This window comes from Glossina fuscipes, unplaced genomic scaffold (assembly GCF_014805625.2).
Source record: "Glossina fuscipes isolate IAEA_lab_2018 unplaced genomic scaffold, Yale_Gfus_2 60755, whole genome shotgun sequence".
NCBI classification, from domain to species: domain Eukaryota; kingdom Metazoa; phylum Arthropoda; class Insecta; order Diptera; family Glossinidae; genus Glossina; species Glossina fuscipes.
The window spans coordinates 44,558-56,035 of record NW_024003067.1 but is presented as its reverse complement, the minus strand read 5'-3'; the positions used below and the strand labels follow the sequence as shown (position 1 = coordinate 56,035).

The 11,478-nt window shown below is 34.7% G+C and overlaps 1 protein-coding gene across 6 annotated transcripts in view; it reads right to left on the bottom strand.

Annotated features, from left to right (window-relative positions):
- LOC119643418 (plexin-A2) overlaps nucleotides 1-11,478 on the bottom strand; it is a 56,186-nt gene that overhangs the window by 20,098 nt on the left and 24,610 nt on the right. The window contains exons 1-4 of one of the 6 annotated variants that reach the window (XM_038042766.1): nucleotides 9,362-9,796; nucleotides 8,918-9,263; nucleotides 6,008-7,437; nucleotides 58-1,303 (exon numbers count right to left, since the gene is read on the bottom strand). In XM_038042766.1, coding sequence (XP_037898694.1) covers nucleotides 58-1,303; nucleotides 6,008-7,420 — 2,659 coding nt within the window. In that variant the 5' untranslated portion in view covers nucleotides 7,421-7,437; nucleotides 8,918-9,263; nucleotides 9,362-9,796. Of the gene's footprint in view, nucleotides 1-57; nucleotides 1,304-6,007; nucleotides 7,438-8,917; nucleotides 9,797-11,478 lie in introns of those variants that run through there. The other 5 variants (XM_038042765.1, XM_038042767.1, XM_038042769.1 and 2 more) reach the window with 5 other exon arrangements.

Below are 11,478 nucleotides of genomic sequence, written 5' to 3'. Positions count from 1 at the left end.
AAATGAAGTCATTTTGAAGTAATCCTAAAACTTTTTGCTAGTGGTTTATCTACTCACCATGTATATCATGCGGATTATCCAAAGGCTTCGAACCACCCCATATAACAGCAAATGTTGCAGTTAAATTTGGCGACCGGGAAGTGTACTGGAACTCCATGTTATCACAATAAATTGTGTCACCCAAAAGTTGGGCATTTAAACTAGTAACACGACCTTCGATATTGAACTGACATACAAAGCGTGTCTGAACAATAAACTGCCCAATAATATGAACTTTTACTTTTATTGATTTGCTCGTACCAGCTGCGACCAGAACTTCACTACCGTCGCCCGTAGCATTGATAGTGGGGCAAAACCCAGGTCCTGAACGGTAGCTGGGACCGATGCGACTTACACCCGTCACTAGAATGTCATTTCGGCAATTTTCGGCAGTATCATGTGTACAACGATGGGCTTCAACACACCAATCGCATGGAAATTCTGAGGACACGCAACGTGTGCACGACGAATGGGTACTGCAATCGAAAAAAGTAAAATCGGTAGACACTAAATCCGGACCATTACGTGTACGCACTGATAACTTTGCTGTGAAGTGGTGTTTGCCTTGTTCAATTTGGGGCAACATATCTGTGCGAGGCGTAGTGCAATTGACACCATTACGCTTTTTTGTGGCATTAGTAAAGAGAGCTTTCTCTTCTGTAGTAAAAGCACAAACTAAATTCTCTTTCAGCTGCGGCAAGTGATCTATGGTTAACTCCAACGTACGGGCAGTAGTGCGTTGTAATTGATGTGGCATAACGCTTGTAATGGTGGTACATTTACCCGTTTTATAACTAACCCAATATAAAGGGTCGTTAACTTCGTTCTGACAAGCCGATCGGGGACTGCATTTATTTTCTAAGGAACACCAGCCACAGTACGGATCTCGCGCTCCTAGGCATTCTCCGCACGTCTTGTAACCTAAGCAATCATATACTTTAACTTTGACGACTTGCGTGCGTGACATGAGGTAGACATGCAAATTTTGGTTGTCAAAATGCATGTCACGGTTAATTGGAGAGCCAATATTTATAGGTATATTTGCATATTCATTGGCAACTGTACTTGATTCGACAACTACCTTTTTCAAACAGCCAATGCCTGTTCCTACGAAAACAACCGTATAACCACTTGTGCTAGTAGCAGCTATTGATGTCAGATTATCTCTTAAAACAGCTACAGGTACAGCAGTAATAGGTTGATCTCCACCTAACGGTGAGTTGACATCCAACCCACAGAAATCCTCACCAATGGTTTGAAGTTTCTACAAGCATATACGTATATATTGTAGTATAGGGTATATTATAGTTTACCCACTACATCATTGTCAGTTAGGTAAATAAGATAAAAAAATGGCAATAATAAAGTAGAATAAATAATAAGTTGCACACTTTCAAAGTGAAGGATTGCTTTCTTTTAACCTTCTTTTAGTGACTCCAAAAAACCGAAATGCAATTGTAACAAGCGCCTTCATTTTGAGAATAAGACGTTATTGTTTCCCTTGCTGTTAGGAATGCTCATAAATAAACTAATTTGATTGGCTTAAGCATTTAGTACAATGATTGCTTGATGATTGATGACCATTTATGCGTAAGCAACTGCATTCTCCTCATTTCAAATGGATGGTTTTTCGAACATAATTTTTAGCACGTATAAATCCGAATTTGCCAGGAAAATTATAAAATTTATTATTTAGCAAAATACTTCATCTTTAATCTTTTATACCGTCAATCACATTCACAGGGAATCGTGTTTTCACTTGTCCCTACACAACTACACACTCACAATTTATAGGATTTGTATCCACAACCTTCGAATTGTTAGTCGACAGGCTTTGTCTACTCGTCCACTTAGGCCGATTGCATGTTGTAAGACTCTACTTGTACTAAAACCTTTTTTTCACTTCACGCAAGGGATACCTATTATATGTGGGCACCGTGGTGGTTAGAGAGAGTTTTAGAACAGAGTAGTCCTTTTAGAAGTCTTGATTGCTCTCTTGGATACTTGTGAATATACAAAAACCCAGCACAGCTGACACTATACCGAAACTCCAGAATGTTGAGGGTTTGGGGTTTTGAAACTTTCGCTTCGCGAGGTCAAGCTCCTCCATACAAAATTTACAGGCTTCCGCCTATGCAGATGAATAGTGCTGTAGTTTTGGCTGGACATAGGCGGCACGCGTATTGGCCGAAGTGAAGTATTTTCTTGAACCTTCTTAAAACAGCTTTCGACACTTCGACTATATATTCTATCCAATGAACTGCACAAATTATTCGACCAGATATTTGCAGGTAGTTTTATTAATCGATATGAAACCAACTCTGGTAAACCGCACTGGAAAGCAGTCAAAGCAGAGATACTTTAAAGCCACAATCGATAAAGCCATTCTATGCAGAAAGCAAAAGGAAGGTGATATTAAAGACTACAGTTATGCGGACTAGGGAGGAGACGTTGACGACCGCCAACCTACAACTTTTTGGCGGAAAAAGTGTACTACTTTGACAATATCCTACATATTTTTCTGTCTAAGTGCATGTCGATTTAATGATTTTTTAATATTCAATTATGCGTAAGTTACATTGGTTGCCATTTTTAAAAAATTGTAAAAGAGGTTTTTTTTTAAGACGTAAATGTCTGCTTAGTAGTCTCCTCGAATATCGTGTTTCGCTCAACCCTTTCTCCCTTAAGGAAGTAACTAACGAACAAAAATTTGTTGTTTAAATCAATAAAAAATCAAAATTATTATTAGTAGGAAAATGTATGAAATAATTAATAAACCTCTGCTCTTGAAGATGCAGATTGATAGCTTCACTTAAAATATAACAAAATAAACCAATAACTAAACTTGGTTTGCAAATGGAGTAAAATTTTCGTTCTTTAAAACTGCAAATTGCCTATCGTCTATCAATTTGTATTAACATTTTTAGCATCCAAGTTATGGTTTACTACTTCGCTTAGTTTATCTGAAATTATGAATATAATTTCTTTAAAATTTCTTAAATCTTCCTTGAGTTGAAGAAATTAAATATTTATGTTATGTTTTGCTTATTAATTTAGATATGTATATCTTATTTCTTTGTTTGATTTGCAATATACATTTCTGCAAGTTTAGTTCTGTTAGTTCTTATAAACTCCCAGAATTACGATCTAATTACCTATCATATTTGCATATTTCTTAATAATAATTTTGGGCCTATTGCCATTGCTAACTATTTCAATAGTTTGTTTCCAAGTGACGACCCCATTTTTGTATAGCTCACTTAATGATAAATATATTCACATGTATTTTCATTCATTGGAATTGAATATACTTACTAATGTTTTCCGAGACTTGGCTCAAAGAGTATTTTTTAAATAACGCATGCATGCAGAAATGATCGCCTTATAGGTAACTAAAAGTCTGAAGTTTAAAATCGTATTTTCAAATGCTAATTTCAAGGAATGGAACCACCCTATAATAATAGCAAACGTCTCGTTGGGGTAGTCTACTTTCCTAGAGGGAATACTGATACATATGAGATTGTTGACACTCTATAACAACGTTTTTATAGTAGTTGCTTTATTTCAGTCATCGAAATCTTCTTATCTCTAGTCCCTCAGCTACAGTAATGCCTTACCGTCCCTACCAACGCATTTCAATCTTCAACATCATCGGAATTCACTATCAAATGCTTTTTCACATGTGGAAACACAATTCCTGTTGATTCTAATCTAGCACTAATTCCTGATATCATCAATATGTTGTCATCCCTTAATTTTTTTGGCCTTTTCATTAAAATAGATTACATTGACCGCGTTAGCTTTTTCAACAATTACACCAGAGCGAATATAAATGCCGTTATTAGTCAACTGCGTAGGTTTGATTCCTCCTCTTTGTACTTGTCCAACAGCGTAAATAATCAACTGGGCTGAACTTCCTAAATGATTTTTTTTTTATTTTTCTTACTGTATTTCAAATTCCACTGCCAAATTCTGCCGCAAGTATGACTCGCGGCTTAACTCTGGAGAGATCACTTATTTACGCTCGCTCGACATAGGATATCAACAACATACACAGCATGGAATTAACGATAATTGACAGACATATTGGAGGCTTTGCAACCGGACGAATTATATTCTAAGAACTTTCCTAAATCCTAAATCCTGTCAATAATACAGATTCACTATCGGATGTAAATGTAATTAATGAGTAAAATGAAATTAATAATTACTTTATACAAGGCGAATTGCAAAGCTTGCATATCAAATTTCCCAATTATCCGACCGGTCGCCTTCTTTGTTCTTTTCTAAAATAAGCGAAGTATATCTCTCAACGGTTTTTAGTTTAGTTCAGTTTACCGTTACAGAGCTCATGGAATTTCTGTTAAGTTAACCATATATTTCTATTAATATTTCGTCATCTACTACATTTTGGAAACACAATGCTTACCACTTCACAATTTCCTCAGGGAAATAACCAAGATTAGATCAATACCGAATGGCAGATATTCTGTCACCCTTTACCAAAAGTGTGGAGCATATTATGGAATAGGAAATCGAACTATTTTGTTATGACCTGAGTGATTTTCATGATTGTCAATTTAGATCTCATGCTCGCCATCTTACATCTGATGTTCTAATTTCTACCACTAAATTAATCAGAGGAAATCTCTATTCTTACTTCTCTGGATCTTTCGAAGGTTTTCAATAGGATCCCTCACACATTACGGGTTGAAAAATTTGATACAATTCTAATTTTTTTAGAAGTGCTTCTGCTCAAACACAAGCAATTCGCATCGATTAATAATATTTCTTTAAGTACATGTAAGATGAAGCCACGAATTTCTCAAGCATTGGCTTTAGATCCTATTCTGTTCAATCTGTCTGTGAATGATTTAACTGAAGTAGTAGAAACAGGTTTATTTTGCCTCTGTTGACAGTATTTTCGTTTTCGTCAACTGTGAGCAGTCATCTACGGCTTCTTTTGAACTTAAAATAATTAATATCTCGTTAGAGTTAATAACTGGATGCTCAACAATTCTCTCTTCAAAAGTGTATCAAAAGTCGTTCTTTCCTTAATGGCGTTAAATTTAGAATACATAAATTGAATTCGTGGACTCTTTAAAAACTTTTGCAATATCTAACAACTTAAACTTTAGTCTGCATATTGATAATATAATGTCTAAAAGCTTATTTAACTTTACGAAAACTCTAATCTGAAGGTTTACCTATCAATCAGCATCAAACTTAAACTTGTCCACTCTCTTATCCCATATAAACTATTGTATTGCAATGGCTATTGGATGTCCTCTAAACAATCTTGCTACATTAAAATCCGCTAACCATAAGATCGTACGTTTTGTCTACAACAGGCATGTCAGAGATCATGTGTTCTCTTATGTTCGAACTTCATTAAAATTAACTTTTGATGATTAGCTTTATCTATTTAAAGTTGTTAAGTTTCGATAAATCCGCTTCTTTTATAAGTCATTTCAAGTTAGGATATGCAGTAGGAAGCCATTTCCTTCCCTAAGGTCGTTAATCGTTGAAACGTTTTTCTTTGAATGCTTCGCTCGTTGTCAGAACCATCTCCCACTCTTAGAGCAGTTAATAGTGGCATTATACGCTTTTAGCAAAGATTAATTACCTTGAATAGTCTATAAGTTCATATTGGCAATAGTTTCTTATTCATGATAATTTTTTTACAAGCGCTCTAACAAGTTTAGGAGATTAATTATTGGATTATAATTTAATTGAGAAAATACTCGCGCATTGAAAGAATGCTTGAACCTTGTAACTATGTATGTGTTTGGGTCCTATAAGCTTTGCAGTTGCAACATAAATAACATTAAGTATATAAATAAACTAATTAATAACCAATTAATAATAATCTAGAAGTTGAAATTATTATATATTGTAATAACAATAATATTAATTAATTTAACATCAATACATACAAACTTATTTTAATTTCTGGTACTTCACTTACCGTTGGTACACAATCCATGTTTGGAGATATAAAATCTAACCCACGCGATCCTACGCCATTGAAACATGACTTAATATTCTGCATAAATTTACGTCGAATGGCTTTCAAAGAATAAATGCATATAGCTGAATTGTCAGTAGATACGTTCCCGCGACCTTCCGAAAACACACCAAATAACACGTCATCTTGAGGAGTTATCGAAAGGCTATTAGCCAAATCTGTGCTGGGCTTACCCAGATAAGCGGCTTGCACTAGATTGTATTTGGTACCACCGTGCTCCGTGCTAATGCAGTCCACAGGTATCTCAGTGTACGAGTAATAATTAGAATCCTCTTGGCAAATACGCACCAACTTTGTAATATATTCTTTAGGCGTAGAGTGATGATTGTGCTTCAGTTGTGTAGTAAGAAAATATGAAAAACGCTCTGAGCTAAAACCATATATATAGGTGACCAGATACGATTCACGAGCATATGAATTGATGAATGTACGTGTCCCTGTTGTCACAGCAGAAGACGCTATTTGAAACATTTTAGACTTTTCTAATGAGCGCGATGCAACTGCTGGTATTTCGCTGCGGTAGGGAGAATTGTTCGTATAAGTTACACCAACGTACATGACGTTAGTAACTGGATGTTGTGGTGGACCAGGCGCAATAAAAGCCACAGTTGACGAGTTGGCATCATTGGCCACTACGGCATCCGGTACCTCCTGCTCTACGATGCTGATGTTTTGTAAATTTCTGACTGTGCACGTTCCCTGAAATAACGAACCGCACACTATAAGTCTAGATGTCGCTCGATCGATCAAAAGAACTTTATTATAATTATCTGTAAGCCGGCGCACTGCATGCAGGGGACAATCCAAAATAGTGCATTCAACAGAGTCATTTTTTGGACCGGTCTTCACTGTCTCGTGAACTTCTAGGTCTGGAGAGAGCTGATACAAGCGATTGACTCCACCAACGTACACACGACCTGTCACTGAATCAACCACCAAATGATTTAGCGATGTATCAAAATTAGCCACGTGCGTAATGATATTGCTGTAATTTTTATCAGTTCCGCTGATGTTTACCCTGGATTGGAACTGTATACGAGATGAAGTAGTGTTTGAGCGTTCTTCCCCAATATTGCCACTTCTCATGTTCTCCACTCTCAAGTCAGCTACCTCAAAATTGCCAATTTTGAAAAATAAAGAGCTTTTTAATGTAAGGGATGACGCGGTTACTGACACTTGAAATGGCAACTTTGTTGCGGTTACTGTTCGCGACGGGTTACTGCTATTGTCCAGTGGAAAAGACTTAAAGATAGTACTTGTACTGCTTTGGCTACTTTGTTGCATATTAACGCTTCTCAATGAGGTGACGCACTGCATCATCCATGTCAGGAGAATGCACATTACCAACTTCATTTTTCGTTACATAAATGCTTTGAAAGCGATAAGCCCAAAAAGCATTTAAAGGAAAGAAAGAAAGAACATCAAACATTGATAATAGGTACAAAATTACATTATGTTACATTGTTTACTTAATTTGTGCACATGTGTGCATTACATGGGTACGAATGTTGTGTATATATCCGGAACAATGCGGTCAACAGAATTATCATAGTTTTTGAGCCGCCGTCCGTCCACATTTTGGACTATTTGGAACCTATTGCTTTTGCAACTTACAACTTATATTTTGAGAGTTCGCATTTGTGAGATTGAACCTCACTGGCTCATTGCCGAATAACTAAATTTCTGGCATTTTTCATTCGAGTTAAACACCAGATATATTGCTTGGTGAAAGCTTTAGTTCATTTGATCCTACTAAAAGACCTAAAATCTATAGTACGTTTTTTAATACATGTATGGCTTAATTTTTCCTAAAACTCTTGCTCTATTTATAGGACCAATATTTTTCTTTTAATATAAAATGCGTACCATTAAAACGACGCTGTTTTAACAACTGTTCAACGTCACCAATCAGAATTATGTCTGCTAAATTTTAGCCCTAATTGTTAGTTTTTGTAATCAGGAGATAAGGACATAAAGATTAAGTCAGCTGAAAATTCATTATGATTAATCACTAGCTTATAGCAAGAATGGCGGCTAATAACTGGCCTTTAAGGTTTGCCCAGTCGTGATTGTTGTTTAACATGTATTTCCTTTATCCGACATTACGGTCATGTATTATATAAAGAAAAAAAGAAACACCATCATTTTCGTTGCCGTTGGCAAGCATTTTTAGTGTAAACTATATACAATTTTACTTATATTTGGTTCGCATTTTTGTGAATATGAACACAATGTGACCGTTCACCTGGCTTATAAACAGAAATAAACTTTAAGGAGTCACTAAGTTTATAAATATATAAATAAAACGATTATAGGCATTTTGTAAGGAATCTGCGAAGTGCACTTCTTAAGATGATAGTCTTAGATAGCTTCAAATGTGCAGATTGATGGAATAAATTTTAATCGAGTTATATTAAACGATTAGCACATTAAAGACCATTTATAAAGTACATGTAATTAAAATGGAAGGAAAAAACAATTTTATGTAATGGAAATGACCTTTTCCTTTTTGTCCGTCTTCGTTTTCAAGTAAAGTATCCGTACTAGAACTACCCTGTTTTAAAACATATATACAAAACATATAATTGATTCAGAGAGCGTATTATTAATATCTGTCCAAAACATTTTAAAGCATATTTGTTGCATGATTACAAATTTCACTAAACTTTGATTCTAAATTGCTATGTATTGAGACGAACATTGGAAAGGATGTGCACATTTGCGTGTGAATATTAAACTATCTCCATAATAGCACAAAAGTCGTTTAGTTGATTGACAAATTTTGCGCCACTTTAGGATTCATATTCGCTTTATTAAGACTCCTCTCAGTTTAAATTTTATTTAAATTACCTTACATGTGTTGTTTTAAGGTGATATTGTACGCAATGTTTTTATGTTTTCCATGAAAGGGGGTGGAGTAGATGGCGTCGATTAAATGGATAACTAGCTACTTATAATATTAACACTGTGTTGATTCTAAGCGGTGTACTTTCCGTAAATTGGCATATTTGCAACATTTATTTTAAATCTGTTAATTTATTTTTAATTCACTTTAGACTTCTTCTTTAATTTCAATTTTAATTTTCTTACTACATTTTTACTTTTATTTTTATATCAATCTAATATATACATTTTCACTTGATATTTGTTGCATTTCTCGGGAGACACTATATGTCGTGTGGTAGGCAACAGCTCTCTATAAACACACATACGGTAACCATACATACACTTATTAAAATCATCTCACGTACACATTGCTGTAAATAGTTTCTCACATAATTAACTTATACGCACTTTACACATTCCTAATTATTTGCCGTTTTTTGATATACACATAGACAAGCTGGTAAGCTAAACGAGAAATGCGAATTTAGTTATTTCAGTAGAGTTTGATGCAACTTTTTGAGAACTGTTTTCAATCAAATAGAAAAATTTTTCCGAATCTCCGCCCTTATTACAAGCGTACACATTCAATTAAAAAGCGCAAATTTCTCCTGTATTAATGGATGGCATGTCGATCGTTTTTCGTGGCAATACTGGTAGAAACCAAGTTTCTCCGCATCTTTTTTTGTTTTCAGTACATGGAAATTGATTGTAACTTCTGAATTTTACACCCACAAATCCCTACTTAGTTCTTTTTGCATTTGTCATCTCTTTTTGATTTGTGTCAAATATGTGGTTACGATTATCAAGCAGTTGTTGCAATCCTTTTTCTCACAGCTTCAAGAATTTACTGTATATCTTTATGAATGACGGCAGCACAAATATTGATGTTTGGAATGTTTCTTAACAATGATTTTATATTCTGTGAATTTTTAAAAAAATATTTTTCTGTCATTGAATAGGAGACACTCAAAGTATCTTTTTAATCTACCCAAAACAACTAATACATACAAGCCTGTACTGTAGTACCGCTTTATGCGATAAATGTGGGTATTATTATCGAATACAAAAAGAGAAAACAACGCTACACACTCCAATCTGATGACCGATAACACAAATAAAGAGCTAGTAAATAGCAGCTTTCTTAAAATGCCAGCAATCATGAAGTAAAATCGTTCACTTCCAAAATCATTGCATGTGATGTATTATTTAACGATACATTTTAAAGGTTCATATTTTAGACAAATTGTTAGTCTTATATTACATATCTATAAAAACGCAGTTTATTACTGGTACATAACGAGATATAGTGAGTTTGGGTTTACGGCTAGATAAATGGAATCTGCTAAATGCATTAGGGCGAGAGACAATATTCTCCGGTCGAGTACCTTTACACGAGCGACATATAATTTGTTTACTACTGTCATCTGATTAAAATTAATAAATCGTTTTACCAAAACAGTAAGTTGCGAATGCAAATGGCAACTGATTTCTTACCTTTTATATGTTTGAAAGACCAGAAGATAAATCAGTGAAGTCTTTCATCGTATTTTTGCGGTTTTCATAAAAATTTTAGTAAGGGTAAATGCTTAACAAAACTTTGTTTTCTTTGTAGATGCCTTAAACATTTTAGAATATATGGGAAAAAGTTTATCGTAAGAAACAAATTGCCTCCTTGAAATTCCGGGGAGACCACTTGTGTCAATTGAATGCCTGTTGGTAAATCTCTTGGCTGTTTTTATTTCTAATTTCTTTAGTACACTAGCAGATATCTTTGGAAAGGATTTACGGCCCTTTAAAATCATTTCCAAACAAAGATATATTAGTGCGGTTTCATCGAAGGTATCGTTGAATGAATATGAGGGTGGGCGCGGTTGGAAAGGAGTCAGTGCTTCTGTTAAAAATTGAAAAATTTGTGATGAAGATATCTATCTTCATTATGATTTCTATTATAGAGATAAACAATTCAGTCCTTTCGCAATATTTTTAAAATGACAGAGAAACACTTAGGGATTTTCGATAAGATGATTTTTTTTTTTTTTTTGCAATAACATATTAATTTGGGTTTTAAGCATAATAACCGGCATAGGTGTAGATTTAGGCTGATTAAAAAAAATTGCCTTTTTCAGGATCAGTAATTTCACTTTTCCATTTAAATTCTTGCTGATTACGCAAAAATCAATAAATTTAGTATATTTAGGTGTTTCTCTAGGAATAGACATATAAATTAAATGAATTTTATCCCTCGTTTTGGGCTCAGGGGTTCTTCGTGTCGTTAAGTAAATAGACATCAGAAGTTGAGAATAATTAGCTTACGCCGAAGTTTAGTCAAGTTTGTCAATAATAGAGTAAGTTAGGCTAAGCGAATTAGTATTAAGTAAAGAGAAATCAGAAGAACTTGAGAATAACTGGCTTAAGCCGAAGTTTAGTCGGGATTGTCAGTACTAGAGTAAGTTAGAGAAAGTTAGTTGGTCGCGGGGTGAATGAAAGAGTGAACGTTTTGGTCTGGTTGGTGAGGTTACAATGAT